Raw genomic sequence first — 14718 nt, 5'->3', positions numbered from 1 at the left:
GTTATACCTTCTCTTTGTAAGCTAATCACCTCAAGATCTTCTGTTGTATTCCTCGCCTCGCCTTGGACGTCGTGTGGGCGACGATCCTCCAAGATGAACACCACCCAAAAGCTTCCTCCTCTTCTTCTAAAATCCGGCCACCACCACCACCAAGGAGAAGAGAGCAAAAGGGAAAAGAGAAGGGAGAGAGGGGTTGGCCACTTGAGATCTCCAAGCAAAAGAATAAGAGTTGTCTCATAAAGCCCCCTCACCCCTTCTTTTATATTACTTGCCCAAGGTAAATAAGGAAAAACTTTTTACAAAAAATAAAATCATCCTAGAGTTTTTCCTTTTCCCTTTTTATTTTTCCTTTTTTTTCCTCTTGATTGAATCAATCACCAACATTAATTTTTGTGATGATTTTATATTTTTAATTATGGTCGGCCCCTTGCTTGGGCACCAAGCAAGGTGGTCGGCCACCTCATCAAGAGAAAAGGAAATATATTTTTTAAAAATTTTACAAGAATAAATCTTCTTATAAAATTTATAAGCTCTCTTTCCTAAAGTATGAGTTAAAAAAGGAAAATTTTAAAAATTAAAACCATGTTTTAAAATTTAAAACTTCTCTTATAAAATTTCCTTTTTTAACATGATGATAGAAAATTTTAATTTTAAAACTTATCTTCCTTTTTTTTCTTAAACCATGAGGATGGTTAAAAAAGGAAAGTTTTAAAATTTTTAAAACTCTCTATTAAAACATGTGGCCAAATTCAAATAAGGAAAGTTTTTAAAATTAAAATCTCTTTTAAAACTTATAGTTTTCTACAAAGAGAAGATTTTAAAAATTCAAAAACAACCCTCCTTGTTTGAATATTGTGGTCGGCTCCTTCATGCTTGGTCACCAAGCAAAGGGCCGGCCCCTATAGAAGAGGATGTGGCCGGCCCTTGCTTGGTCACCAAGCATTAGACCGGCCCACTTCTTGGACGCCAAGAAGAGTCTTACATTTGGATGGACTTAAGGCTATAATGAGGGTACGACAAGGACCTAGAGGAGAAATCACTACAAGAAAATTAGGATTCTACAACACTTAAACGACAACGCTTTTTATAAAAAGCGTTGTCTATTTTTTTTTAACAACATTTTTAGTGAAAAGCGTTGTCTATTTCATTATTTTCTTATTAATAGACAACGCTTTTATAAAAACCGTTGTCTATTAGTGATTTTTATGGGTCAAAGACAACGCTTCGTAAAAAACGTTGTCTATTAGCATTTTTTTAATGTCTACGACAACGTTTTTAAAAAAGTGTTGTCTATTGTGAAGTTCTCATCTAAATCTTGATTAATACAAACCGTTGGATCTAAGTAAGGAGTAGAAAACCCAAACCCTTCTCCCAACCCCTATCTTCCGATCGTTTTTTATCCCGAACCCTTCTCCCAACTCCTCATCTCACGCGGCCTTCTCCATCCAACTCCTCTCCGGCAAACCCCCCTCTGGTGAACCCCTCTCCGCGAACCACTCCTCCGAACTCCTCTCCGTCAAGAACACGGGATGAATCTCTTCACCTCTCGTCGCCTCATTCACGCTTCCTTCACACTGCCCAATCTCTTTGACCACACCTTATTCAAGCGACAGATCCCGGAACTGGTCGAGTTCCAGGTCATCGAAGACCTTGTGACGGCAGCTCAGCCGCGACTCCAGCTCCCGAGCTAACCCCTTTCCAGTCGAGCGAAGGAGAAAGTAAGGAGTAAGCCTCCTTCGTCCTCTCTCTCTCTCTCTTTCTCTCGGAGTTTATTCCGCTTTCAGGCGCCTCACCCTTCCTTCGATTACCAGCGTAAAGGTAAGCGATCTGCTTTGCTTGTCCATGGAAGAACGACGAGGTCATCTCTAGGTTACATTTTTTTCCCTCTCCCTTGCTTTCTTCTTGAACCTTTTGTGTCGATTCACGGCGAAGCATTTGATCTCAGTTCTGAATTAGAAGTTCCAGTATGTAAATGGGCAACCTTTTGTCTCTAACTATTTAGTTTTCAGAATCCGACATTTGGGGATAGAAATGTTTCATCTTTTCTCTCTCTCTCTCTCTAGGGCTACTAGACTGTAGCCTTCTGGATTAACTTGTGTTTATCTTGTTATTAGGTTCTCGGTGGAGTGATCATGCTAACTTCATTCATTTTTAGGGTTTTGATGTAAGACACCAAAAAACTTTGTTGCTTTGGACTGGGCGATGTTTACAGTGAGAAACTGGTGTGTTGATTATACTTTACAGACTGATTTTTGTCTATGCTTATCCAGCTTACGAGTGTTACAAGACCCTAGAATTGAATAAGCAAGAGATTGAGCAGTTGTGTTTCTGGTGCCAATATTGGTCAGTCAAGCAAAATTCGTCTATATGTTCTCATAAACAAACATGATGAATTATTTGTTCCCTTTTTAGGATTCTATTTGGACTGTTGAGAGAATTGGGAGTATTTGCTGATATTCTCTTCTCATGGTGAGCATGGAATTTTTTTCTTTTTATAATTGTTGCAATATCTACACCTCTTATCATTTTCCTTTTCTCCATGTAGGTTACCATTCTATTATGGAGCAAAGCTTGGCGCCTTCCTGTATTTGTGGCATCCCCGGACAAAAGTATGATACTCCTTTCTACAACTTAACTAATTCTAAGAACTTTTGTATTGTCAGAATTTGTTTGTGGTTCATTTTGTGAAATTTCTTTTTTTAAACAATACTTCATTTAACTAGCTTAACAATGAATAATGATTGGAGTTATGTAAAGTGGGTAATCTCAGTTGGATATATCCAGTGATACTGAAAGTAATAAGTGTTTTTATATTTTTCCTATCTAGACTAGCTTTTTCATGTCTACCTTGCAACTTGGTCTAACTAGTATTACAAATCTAAATCACTTTAGGGAGCAACATTTGTCTATGAGACATTCCTGGTGCCTTTTATCGCAGAGCATGAGTTTGAGATTGATCCGTCTTTGTTTGAGTTTAGAGCTAGGGCAGCAGATTGGGGATTGATAGCTTGGCAGATGGCTGTTAGCTACTTGCAGACAAGTGTTCCTGAGATGAAGAAATATGCTATTTCATTGATGCCAACAATGAACTCTATAGAGGTATGGTTATAGCAAAGAATAGGAGTTTTTTTTATGTCTTCAATCATATTAGCACTCTGTTTTTAGTTTTCCTTGTAGTTGATCCCAAATAAGTAGGGAGAAAAAAACTATATTTATTTCTTTTTTACTTCTATATATGTGGTAAATGACGAACCACATCGAAGAGGTACATAGCTCAACAAGGTGAAACCAATCAATCGAAAGCTCAATTAGCTACATGCTCAATCTAATAAAGTATGTTTCATGTACTTAATTAGCATCCTTAAATTCTCTCATAGACACACTGTTAAGTCATAATTTTCTTTCTTAAAATATATATATATATATATATATATTTCCATGTTGTTGTTAAATTAATTATAGGGGTTTAAATCTATTTAGGAACCACTAGCAACGCCAGTGCACTAAGCAACATGACCCTGGAAGAGTGCCAAAGTTTGTGTTGGATGAACTGTTCTTGCGTGGCATTTTCTATGATCAGAGACAACATGTGCCTATCTTGGCCTGCTGACCTGATGGATATTAGGGTTTTTGCACAAGGCGGCAATGATCTATACGTTCGGCTTGCAGCTTCTGAATTAGGTAACAACTTCCTGTGCAGAACTATGCATTCAGCTTTCAGTTTCTAGTTTTATGAACTAAAATGTAGCAGAACTAAAATCAACTTCATGTGCAGATTCAATAAGGAGTTCAGGAAAGCAGAAATCATTAGTGATAAAAGTTACTGTTCCAGTGCTGAGCTTTCTATTGTTACTATGTGTTGGTTCATTTTTATGGTTGGAGCGAAGAAGCAAGCTCGGTATGTTTGCTACTATTCATTGTTTATACGAGCAACAGAAATTAAACAATTGTTGCTTGTGATATCTAAAAGCTATTACCTTGTATAACTTGTTCATTTTTTAATAGTTAAACCAGACATAGTAGACCCCTCCACTCCCAAAGAAACAGAGCTCGACTTGCCGTTATATAGTATGGTTTCGATAAGAGCTGCCACAAATGAATTTTCAAGAGACAATATAGTTGGAATGGGTGGATTTGGCTTTATTTACAAGGTGAAGATGCTACATTTTTTTTTATTTGTAAGTTAATATATGCACTTAATTTTGACAACTAACATTCACTCTCTAAGATATCAAGGTAAATTAGCAGATGGACAAGAGGTTGCTGTGAAAAGATTGTCCAAAGCTTCTGAACAAGGTACAGATGAGTTCAAGAGTGAGGTTTCGATCATCGCCAAACTACAACACCGAAATCTTGTTCGTCTACTGGGTTACTGCATCGAGGATGAGGAAAGAATCCTGATCTACGAGTACATGACAAATAAAAGCTTGGACACTTTCATATTTGGTTAGCACTGAAACTGACTACTCTATACCTTCTGAAATGCATCTCATGCACCATGTCCTGTTTGTATAGAATCAATACATATGCAATAATGCAATTATGACAAAACTCAAATTATTTTAAAGCTTCGAACATTTCTGTATGTGCACACACAAATCTATCAAGACAAGTTTAAGAGGATCTTAGTATAATGACTAACCTAGACTGAACATTCAACAGATGAAAGAGTGAAGAAACGTTTCATTTCTGCAAGCTTTCTTTCTTTCTTTCTGCAAGCATTTCATTTCTGAGTATTGAGTTTTGGTTCATTTATAAAAAATAGCTAGTAGAAGTAATTTTTTGGTTCAAACTATTGACTATAATATTTTGTTTATATTTCAGGCCATGTTCAATCTGTTCAAAGCTCACAAAGATCCTAGACAAAATCCAATTGCTTATTCCTGTAATAGATTGAGAAAGACAAGCTACTTCTTCAGTATTGTGGTAGTAATTACTGTACTGCATCTCATTCTCAAGCCGATAATAATTTTTGAGTGTAGCTAGTAGAAGTAAACAGATTGTTGGCTTCGAGGTCGGCTAGTTAGTTTGTGCTCTTTTGTTTTATATGTGAATATCACTATCTATTTTGAAACAGAATTAGTGTTAATTTTGATATTTACTAACTTCTCATGTAATTACATACTAATATTACTTCAATTTCAAAATTCTATTATTTTGGTATGAGTTTAAAATCATTAGCTGAGTTGATTATATATAAAATTCGAATCTAGACATGGTAAAAGAAAAATAATAGTTTCATAAATATAAAAATAAGGATTTTTAAATTTATTTTTTTATTTTTTTTCTTTAAAACGACAACGCTTTTAAAGCGTTGCAAAAAGTGTTGTCTTTATAAAAAAACAACAACGCTTTTAAAGCGTTGTAATAGTGTTGTCTTTGCAAAACATGACTACGCTTTTAAAGCGTTGCAAAAGCGTTGTCTTTGCTACAAATGACAACGCTTTAAAAGCGTTGTCGTTGAGCAGACTTTTAACAACAGTGTCTTTAACAACGCTTTTTCAGGCACAAAGACAACGCTTTAAAAGCGTTGTCTATTAGCTTTTTTCTTGTAGTGAATTGGTTTTGACCTTCCGATGAGCTTGAGTATCCCGTGTTCGCCCCGAATACACAACTCAAGTTCATCGATAATAACTCATTCCACTAGAGAGTTATTATCGCACTACCGCACAAATTCCAAATTACATTATGGGCTCTTTCTTATCATGAGTGTGTTAGTCTCCCTGTGTTTAAGATTACGAATGTCCACTAATTAAGTAAGTTACTGACAACTTACTTAATTAATATCTAGCTCCAAGAGTAGTACCACTCAACTTCATTGTCATGTCGGACTAAATCCACCTGCAGGGTTTAATATGGCAATCCTTATGAACTCCTCTTGGGGGCATTCTCAACCTAGATAACTAGGACACAGATTCCTTCTATAATCAACAACACACACTATAAGTAATATCATTTCTCAACTTATCAGGCATATTGATTTATCGAGTTAAACCTCACCCTTTGATAAGTCAAAGAAATAAATATTAAATATATGCGCTTGTTATTATATTAGGATTAAGAGCACACACTTCTATAATAACTAAGGTCTAGTTCTTTTACTAAGTCAGTACAAAAAGAACTTACCTAAATGGTCATACTCAATACACTTAATGTGTATTAGTGTAATTTATTAGTCAAGATAAACTAATACTTAATTACACTACGACTATTCTGATGGTTTGTTCCTTTCTATCTTAGTCGTGAGCAACTGTTTATAATTTATAGAGAACTGACAATATGATCTTCTGAGTGTGACACCACACTCCATGTTATCTACTATATAAATTAATTGAACAATTACATTTAACAAATAAATGCATATATTAACCAATGTGATTCTTTTATTTCAAAAATAAATGTTTGCAAAAGCTAGGCTTTTAGTATACACTCCAACACTACAGTGCTCGTTTTTTCTTTGCTCTGCTTCTTTCTGCTAGAAATCTTACTTGAGCGTCGAAGGGTTATCGCCGGGGAACCCCTCCCCAGCTCGGCATTGTACTTGCACGTCGGTGGGAGATCTACGCTTGCAGAGTCTTCGACCAGTCAACGGGAGCGCCACATCCCCAACGTCTATCGACTTAGCTTTCGGACAGGAACATTATCTATTAAGAGATTGAGTCTGAGTGGTAATTAGACTAGAAATATGGATCCTGGAACATGGTAATATCGACTCAAAATGCTGCTGTATAATAAAAATATTTGAACATTCGGGATATCATTTCCCTACCTGACGGGATCCTGAACATTCGGGATCCCCAAGATTCGAGTTCCTATACTTGTTGGGTACATGATCGAGAGAAAAATTGATTCTAATTTTTATCAGGACAAGGATTGGGTAAGATGGTTACGGGATAGGGATTGGGTAAGATGGTTAAGGGACAGGTCCCTACCCGATTCCACCCCTATTTAGATTCTCTGTTTCCTTGCTCCTTTGAGTTCGAGATGATGAACCTCCTTTCCCTCGGCCTCCTTCTTATCCTTGGCTTCCTTCCATTGTAATCGGAACTCAGAAGAGGAAGTTGAAGGTGCGGAGAATTGGAGTTGAAAGTGTGTAGAAGTTACGTAATTAAAAATAAGAGTAGAGAAGAAGTGTGTGAAAATAATAAAATAAACTCTCTATTTATAAAGTATGAAGAGTAATAAATATTAAATCATAACTATTAATAAAAAAAATTAAACTATCTCGATCATTAAATTTTTTTTATCCGCTTATCAGCAATTCCAATGATAATAAACTCTCATGATGGTTGCCAAATATATAGATATTATAATGATATATAAATATATAAAACTAGATTTAGAAGTATATGTTTTAAAAATATAATAAATTTTATTTAAATTGAAATTTAGCATATAAAATTTAAAAATAAAAAGGTTATAGATTTTATTGTAACGCCTAATAGTTTAGTTTTACTATAAATATTTTACTTAACAAATATTTTTATTATAATTTGATTTATAGAAGCTATTTCTATGTCTAATTGATCAAAATTTTACAAAAGATAAATAATAAATAATTTTCACTATAAAAATATCATTGAAAATTTATTTATTTGGTTTTTTAAATTAACCTTAATTTTTCTACACTAATTTTGATTTATCGACCTATATTAATTTGATGACTGAATTTATTAGTTGATTTATGAGTATATATAAATTGTATTTTAAATTTACGATAAATAGGATTTTCCTTATATAATCAATCAAACAAAACATAACTAATTTTCCTTATATAACCAAACAAACATACATGATTAATAAGTTTGACCCGGTTGTATTAATCAAACTTATTTTCTTTAATCACATTTAAAATTATATAATTAAACTTATAAGCATAGATAAAAAATATCCTTTCTAAAATTATTTTCATTATTAAAATACGAAAGGATTTTGTATACAAATTTATAAGGAACATAAAAAAAAAGTATTGCGTAAATATCTGTTTCTATTATTTTTTTTCCAAAATAAGAAATAAATGAAAATGTCTTGTTTTGAAATTCCTAACGGAACGCAGCAAACTTCTCTCTATATAAAACCCTGTCGACGGAGAGAATTCCCACTCTTCGTTTTTTGGTTGTCGCGATCCCTCGCTAGGTTTTTTTTTTTCTTCAGTTCCCGCGCTGGATCCAGAAGGTATGAAGAGGAAAAGGGCGGTGCCGAAGCCGATCCTTTTCAGCGAAGGGTGGGAGGTCATCGAGCAAGGCGTCACCAAGATGAAGAGGATCTTGGAAGGGCTTCCCGAACCGCCTTTCACATGCGAGGAATACATGAAGATCTACACGTAATATTTCTTCGCGATTTTTGATGTTTCTCCTGCTTTGTTTTGGCTAATCCAATCTCTTGTGCGAGACAGAAGAATCCACGATATGTGTATCCAAAGGTCTCCGCACGATACCACGGAGAAATTGTACACAAAGTACAAGGAAGTGATCATGGAGTACATAACTTCCGTGGTATGTTTTCTTTGTTCTGATTCCATATTATTTTTGCAAGTGTCCTTGGAAAGGCTCGACTGTGTTTTTCTTATTATCTTTAGTCAAGTAGCTATAGGGCTAGCCAATTGATAAGTTGCTCGAATTTATCAGAAAAAACTTATGATAGCAAGAGTTGTGAACTATGTGCCTTCGCCGACTGCTTCCTTTTAAATAATGTCTAATTTCGGAAGAATCTGCATTCACCATGATTAAAACAAGCACAGTTTGTTGTGTGGCAAAGTGATTACTGCAACAGTTTGTTGTGTAATTATCCATCTAATAATGACAGGTTAATGTGACTTGATACAGCTAACCCAAAAAAATAAAACTCTGTATACATAGTGGTTCCTAGAACTCATGTTAACTCTAGGTAATAGTAAAACAATTATGTCTTCACACAAGAGAAAAAAATGTTCACTTTGTATTCACATAATCCAAAATTATCAATTGTATAAGCAATGGAAGAAATCCCCTTGTACCTCATACCTGCTTGCGACAACATTAGACTAAATGCTAAATTCAACAGCAAGAATAAATTGTGAATGTCGTGTAACCAAAAAGATACATGAGGAATAATGACCCTTAATATTAACAAAGATGGTATAGCATTTGTTCTAAGGCACCTCTTTTACTATTTGTTAGAAATAAAATAGGTTAGGAGTGTAAACTACAGATCTATAGATTATTGTTTATATAAATTATGAAACTTCTTCAATCACATGGTCATACTTCCTTTTGTATAACTTGGAAATAAAAAAGTATTCTTGTAATCTGATAGTGTTTCCTTTTTTTTGCTCAGGTATTGCCCTCTTTGAAGGACAAGCATGATGAGTTTTTGTTAAGGGAACTGGTCATAAGATGGTCAAATCATAAAGTTATGAGCAAATGGCTTTCACGTTTTTTTTCGTACCTTAATCGCTTTTTCATCAAGCGGAACTCACTTCCATCACTTGATGAAGTTGCATTTACATGTTTTCGAGACCAGGTACATTGCCATCCTCCTTGTTCGTTGTTATCCCTAATTAATAGTGTGGAACTCAGATCTCTGCTCAAGCATTTTTGTCCATGTATCTTTAGTTTATGGTACAGCTATAGTTAAGATCCAATTTTCCCTTTTCTGTTATAGGTTTATAAGGAGACTAAAGGAAAAGTTAAAGATGCAGTCATTTCTTTGGTAACTTGATGCTATTTCTTTAATCCATTTTTCATATTCAACATGTATTAGATAATGTTTGTCGTTCTTTGCCTTCTAAACAGATTGATCAAGAGCGCGGTGGTGAACAAATTGATAGGGGTCTGTTGAAGAATGTTATTGAAATTTTTGTTGAAATTGGAACGGGCAAGATGGATTATTATAAAAATGATTTTGAAGAAGAAATGCTTAAAGAAACAGCATCCTATTACTCTAGAAAAGCTTCAAATTGGATTCTCATCGAATCATTCCCAGATTACATGTTAAAGGTGCTTCACAAGTTCACATACATATCTTTATGAAGCATTCATTTCTCTGATTGAATGTTTGGTCATTCTTGTTTTTTTTACTAGGTTGAGGAGTGCTTAAGGAAGGAGAAGGATAGGGTCGTTCATTATTTGCATGCTACCAGCGGACCAAAATTGATAGAGGTATATTACGCTTTGTTAGAGGATCCACCATGAACTGATTTATTTCTTCTCAAATGATCTTTCCTTAGAGCTCAAAAGGAGAGAATTTTGAAATCGTGGATACATTTGTACACCTCAAGGATAATACTGAGGAAATAGAAATATGACTAACCTTCATTATGTTCGTTTCATATTTTTTAATGTTTTGTTGAATTTTCATTACTTGTAGCAAGTGCGTCATGAGGTTCTATGTGTTTATTCAAGCCAACTTTTGGAAAATGAAAAGTCTGGTTGCTGTGTCTTAATTCAAGAACACAAGGTACAATTTTCTTGTTGGTGCTATCAATTAGAGATTCTTTCCTGTGACATCTAATCATGTTATAAAATCCTTATGTTTAATTGACACTTCAGGTGGATGATCTCTCACGGATGTACAAGCTTTTTTCAAAGATAGACGATGGTCTATGCCGTATCTCTCAAATTTATAAGAAGGTTCTGAAATTAGCAGTTGCAACAATATTAATTTTCTACTACAAAATTAACTCACATAGTTTGGGTTTTGATTGTCATTATTTTTCTGAACTAACATTATTGTGCAGCATGTGACTGTTGAGGGTACAATTTTAGTTAAAAAAGCAGATGATGTTGCAAGTAATAAGGAGGTAACTATCAATTATCTTCTTAGACAATACCCTTGTTTATTTGTCAGCACTCTTTGGTCACATCAAGGTGTTACGTTAGCTTTCCTTTCACAAGTCATACTTTTGGTTCTCTACTTCTGTTGCCAACATTGTTTGATTTTGTGTTCATATGTTTGGTTTGCCCAAGTAGGTGCTATTATCTTTCCTGGTCTTCATTCTTATTTGTGCTGGTTAATTTTTGTTTTGTTTGTTTATTTGGATGTACATTTTCTTTATGTTGTTTTTACTGGAAAATTTTCAGGCAGAGAAAAGGGTTGTTGTTGGCTTGCAAGAACAGGTAAAGCTCGAGCACCTTAGTATGACTATTGTTGCTCTCTATTTGATGGGTTGTTGCTTGTGAACCTTACTTACTGCTTGCTTGTTTTCAGACTTTTGTTAGGGAAGTTATTGAACTTCATGACAAGAACATGCCACTCGTGAATGATTGTTTCCAAAATCATACCCTTTTCCGTAAGGTTTGGCTTTGTCAATATGGCGTGTTACTTGAATGTTATTTGTCTTTTTTCCTTGTTAAATCTTTGTATGCCCTTTAGGCACTCAAAGAGGCATTTGAGATTTTTCTCAATAAGACTGTTGCTGGTAGCTCAACTGCTGAGTTACTGGTTAACTATTGTGATAATATTCTTAAGAAGGGTGGAAGTGAGAAACATAGTGATGAAGCAATTGAACAAATACTTGAAAAGGTACATGCTTGTTTGTGTAATTATGTTCTTCTCACTTTGTCACTTTGCTGTTGACCTCTGCATTTTGGACTTGACATAACTGAACCAGTCTCCTATATTTGCAGGCTGTGAATTTGCTTGGTTATATCTATGACAAAGATTTATTTGTTGAGTTCTATAGGTGAAATAACCTCAACTGTCTATTAATTTTCATCACTGTATTTGCTGTTATTTATCGTCATGTCTGTGAACATATGTTTGTAGGAAAAAGCTTGCTAGGAGGTTGTTATTCGACAAAAGTGCTAATGAGGACTATGAGAGAAGCATCTTAACAAAACTAAAGCAACAAAATGGTGCACATTTTACCTCAAAGTTGGAGGGAATGGTTTGTATACCTACATCTCAAGTGTCGTTGCATTTGCATTAATAACTGGACATGTTTGATTTATTTTTCAGGTAACTGATATGACCCTCGCTAGAGAAACACAAGCTGATTTTAAGGAATATCTTCAATGTAATCCACGTACAAATCCAGGGATAGATTTATCAGTTACTGTTTTGACAACTGGATTTTGGCCATCTTATAGATCATCTGATTTCCACCTTCCATTTGAAATGGTTAGCAAATTCATTTTCTACTTTTACCTTTGTTTAAATTTTATTAGAATTTTTGGTAACATAATGATTGCCCTACACACTTGACGATGATAAAACTTCAATTATTTAGTTATTTTACGTGGCCGCAGAAAAGTATCCAGAAGGGGTACAGATCTAGTTGAACTAAAAATCTCTCTAATCAACAAAGTTGAATCTCTTAGATTCATGATTTGTGCATTACTACAAAAATTAAGAACTTGATAGGTCAAAAGGGTCATGCTCTGTATTTTTTAGATTTCTAAAGAATTTTTGCTTTCAGACTAAATGTATACAAGCTTTCACGGAGTTCTATCCGACAAAAACAAATAGCAGAAAGCTCACATGGATATATTCTTTGGGGACATGCAATATTACAGCCAAGTTTGAATTGCAAACTATAGAGCTTATTGTGACAACATATCAGGTATTTATTGAATCTTTTTTCATCTATGCAAAATAAAAATGTATGCTAACCGAAAATATTGAGTTGTTTACAGGCTGCAGTTCTTCTGCTCTTTAATGACTCAAATCGATTAAGCTACTCGGAGATCATGTCTCAGCTTAATTTAGTCGATGACGATGTAGTCAGATTGCTTCAATCCCTTTGTTGCTTGAAGTATAAAATTCTGAATAAAGAACCAAATATAAATTCTATTTCTTCAGATGACGTCTTTGCGTTCAATTCAAAATTCACCAACAAAATGAGAAGGATCAAGGTATATGCTTTTTACAACAAAGAAGATAGCTTATTGTTTTGTTTTTAACTTTTTTTTATTATTCATTTTTATTTGGCTTCTTAGATACCCCTTCCAATTGTGGATGAAAAAAAGAAAATACTTGAAGTCGTGGACAAGGATAGAAAATATGTTGTTGATGCATGCCTGATTCGCATTATGAAAAGTCGCAAAGTATTGAATCATCAACAGTTGATTACAGAATGTGTCGAACAACTTAAAGTCTTCAAGGTGAAGAACATACACCTAACAAAAATTATTGTTTTTGATAATTTTGGTTATTTTAATTTGTTCATCATTTCATATTTTTGCAGCCTGACTTGAAACTAATTAAGAAGCGTATTGAAGATTTGATAAATAGAGAATATCTAGAGAGAGACTCGGAGAATCTGAATCTGTACAGATACCTGGCTTGATCGATCTAATTATTCGTTGGTGAAAATAAGCATTCCCCTTCTCGGGTTTTGTCAATATTAGCAAACTCCAGCCACCTTCAGAGTCATCCCGTTGTATGGTTTTAGGCTCCTGTATATTTATATATTGGTTAATAATAAATTGAATTTCTTTTATTCTATTTTATTTTGACATTGTATCAGCTTTGATAAAATTTCATGCTCAAGCGTGGTCAAATGTTTCTTCACCGTAAACACGGACAAACTCCACTTGATTGATGAATCTCAATTGATTTTTTTTTATTGATTGAGGAAAATTATCAGCTCCATTTTGTTGAAACGCATTGGTATCACCTGGATGAATTTCTGTTTGATTCTTGTCTTTATTTGGAATCTGTTTATCAAAATCGTTCTTGGTTCTTATGCTGAAAACCTCTGCTCTAAGCTACAAACCTATTCATGAAAATTTGATCATTGTACCAAACTTCAATTGTACTATTTTACAGCTTAATATTAAAAAAAATTATCAAAATCATTAATTAAATTTAAATTGAAAAAATAATATAAATTTTAGATATATTTTTAATTCATATGTATTTTTCTTGTATATATATTTACTATAGTACTTTTTAAAAATATATATATTTTTATTAATATTAACATAAAATTATAAATTTGTGTCCATTCCACCTCTAAATTTATTTAGAGATAGGTTTCTTTCATCTCAAAATTTTTATTATTTTAAATGATATTTTTAATAAAAAATAGTACCATTTCATTATATTACCTAGTAAATGTATCACTAATTTATATACATCTTAAACATATTTTATTTCCATCTTAATTTTTTATTAAATTTTAAATATATTTTTTGACAAAAATTATATGATTTCAAATTTAATATATAATTCATTTTTAATAAAACTTTATATGCAATTCTATATCAATTTTATTTTAAATTCTGTCTTAAATTTCTTTTCAAATATTATATTTAATTAATGTGAAAGATTAGAATTTTATAGAAAATCTATTTTTAAATTATATAAAAATGATTTTACTTCTGTCTTAAATTTTCATTAAATTTTAAGCTGATTTTTTTTAAAAAAAAATTATATAGTCTCAAATTTTCTTTATAATCCATATTTATTTTTGTTTATAAAAAATTATATATAATTTTGTATCAAATTTATTTTAAATTTCATTTTAAATTTATTTTCAAATATTATATTTTATTAAAGTGAAACAGATTAATTATTTTGTAGAAAATGATTTATATAAATCTGAAATATATTTTATTTCTGTTTTAATTTTTCATTAAAATTTAAACATATTTTTAAACCAAAATTATAGTCTTAAATTCTATTTATAATCCATATTTATTTTTATTTTATAAAAATTTATACTTAATTTTTTATCAAATTTAGTTTTAAATTTCATCTTTAATTTATTTTAAAATAATATAGTTTATTAAAGTG

At 32.8% G+C, this 14718-nt stretch overlaps 2 protein-coding genes across 14 annotated transcripts; both read left to right on the top strand.

The window, feature by feature from the left end:
- Positions 1-1386: 1386 nt before the first annotated feature.
- LOC122029715 (G-type lectin S-receptor-like serine/threonine-protein kinase At1g61400) lies at positions 1387-5105 on the top strand. 12 transcript variants are annotated; one of them, XM_042588861.1, is made up of 11 exons: positions 1387-1725; positions 1812-1869; positions 2115-2164; positions 2271-2343; positions 2413-2469; positions 2546-2609; positions 3481-3681; positions 3776-3898; positions 4006-4151; positions 4236-4446; positions 4825-5105. In XM_042588861.1, exons 5-11 carry the CDS (start codon positions 2467-2469, stop codon positions 4860-4862), a joined length of 786 nt encoding a protein of 261 aa, XP_042444795.1. In that variant the 5' UTR covers positions 1387-1725; positions 1812-1869; positions 2115-2164; positions 2271-2343; positions 2413-2466; the 3' UTR covers positions 4863-5105. The 12 variants fall into 12 exon arrangements, with proteins under 12 accessions (XP_042444795.1, XP_042444804.1, XP_042444783.1 ...); XM_042588870.1 differs by lacking the exon at positions 1812-1869 and having other exon boundaries at positions 1387-1718; XM_042588849.1 differs by lacking the exon at positions 1812-1869.
- A 3064-nt stretch (positions 5106-8169) lies between these two features.
- On the top strand, positions 8170-13371 carry LOC122029706 (cullin-1-like). Of its 2 annotated transcripts, XM_042588804.1 has the most exons (18): positions 8170-8323; positions 8396-8495; positions 9316-9501; positions 9643-9690; positions 9774-9977; positions 10062-10139; positions 10348-10437; positions 10530-10610; positions 10718-10791; positions 11184-11274; positions 11353-11502; positions 11607-11662; positions 11746-11783; positions 11924-12099; positions 12398-12541; positions 12615-12833; positions 12918-13082; positions 13166-13371. In XM_042588804.1, exons 1-18 carry the CDS (start codon positions 8178-8180, stop codon positions 13265-13267), a joined length of 2148 nt encoding a protein of 715 aa, XP_042444738.1. In that variant the 5' UTR covers positions 8170-8177; the 3' UTR covers positions 13268-13371. The 2 variants fall into 2 exon arrangements, with proteins under 2 accessions (XP_042444738.1, XP_042444748.1); XM_042588814.1 differs by lacking the exon at positions 8170-8323 and having other exon boundaries at positions 8398-8495; positions 10718-10822; positions 11188-11274; positions 11746-11866; positions 11938-12099.
- Positions 13372-14718: the final 1347 nt, after the last annotated feature.

The sequence above is a fragment of the Zingiber officinale genome, chromosome 1A, assembly GCF_018446385.1.
Source record: "Zingiber officinale cultivar Zhangliang chromosome 1A, Zo_v1.1, whole genome shotgun sequence".
Lineage (NCBI taxonomy): Eukaryota > Viridiplantae > Streptophyta > Magnoliopsida > Zingiberales > Zingiberaceae > Zingiber > Zingiber officinale.
This window is presented reverse-complemented; position numbering and strand designations above follow the sequence as displayed.

Coding starts and splice junctions, on each gene's coding strand:
- LOC122029706 (XM_042588804.1), top strand. CDS start 8,178: ATGAAGAGGAAAAGGGCGGTGCCGAAGCCGATCCTTTTCAGCGAAGGG. Junction 8,496..9,315: donor TGGAGTACATAACTTCCGTG/GTATGTTTTCTT, acceptor TTTTTTGCTCAG/GTATTGCCCTCTTTGAAGGA. Junction 10,438..10,529: donor TCTTAATTCAAGAACACAAG/GTACAATTTTCT, acceptor TTGACACTTCAG/GTGGATGATCTCTCACGGAT.
- LOC122029715 (XM_042588887.1), top strand. Junction 2,610..3,480: donor TGTGGCATCCCCGGACAAAA/GTATGATACTCC, acceptor AAATCTATTTAG/GAACCACTAGCAACGCCAGT. Junction 4,152..4,235: donor GATTTGGCTTTATTTACAAG/GTGAAGATGCTA, acceptor CTAAGATATCAA/GGTAAATTAGCAGATGGACA.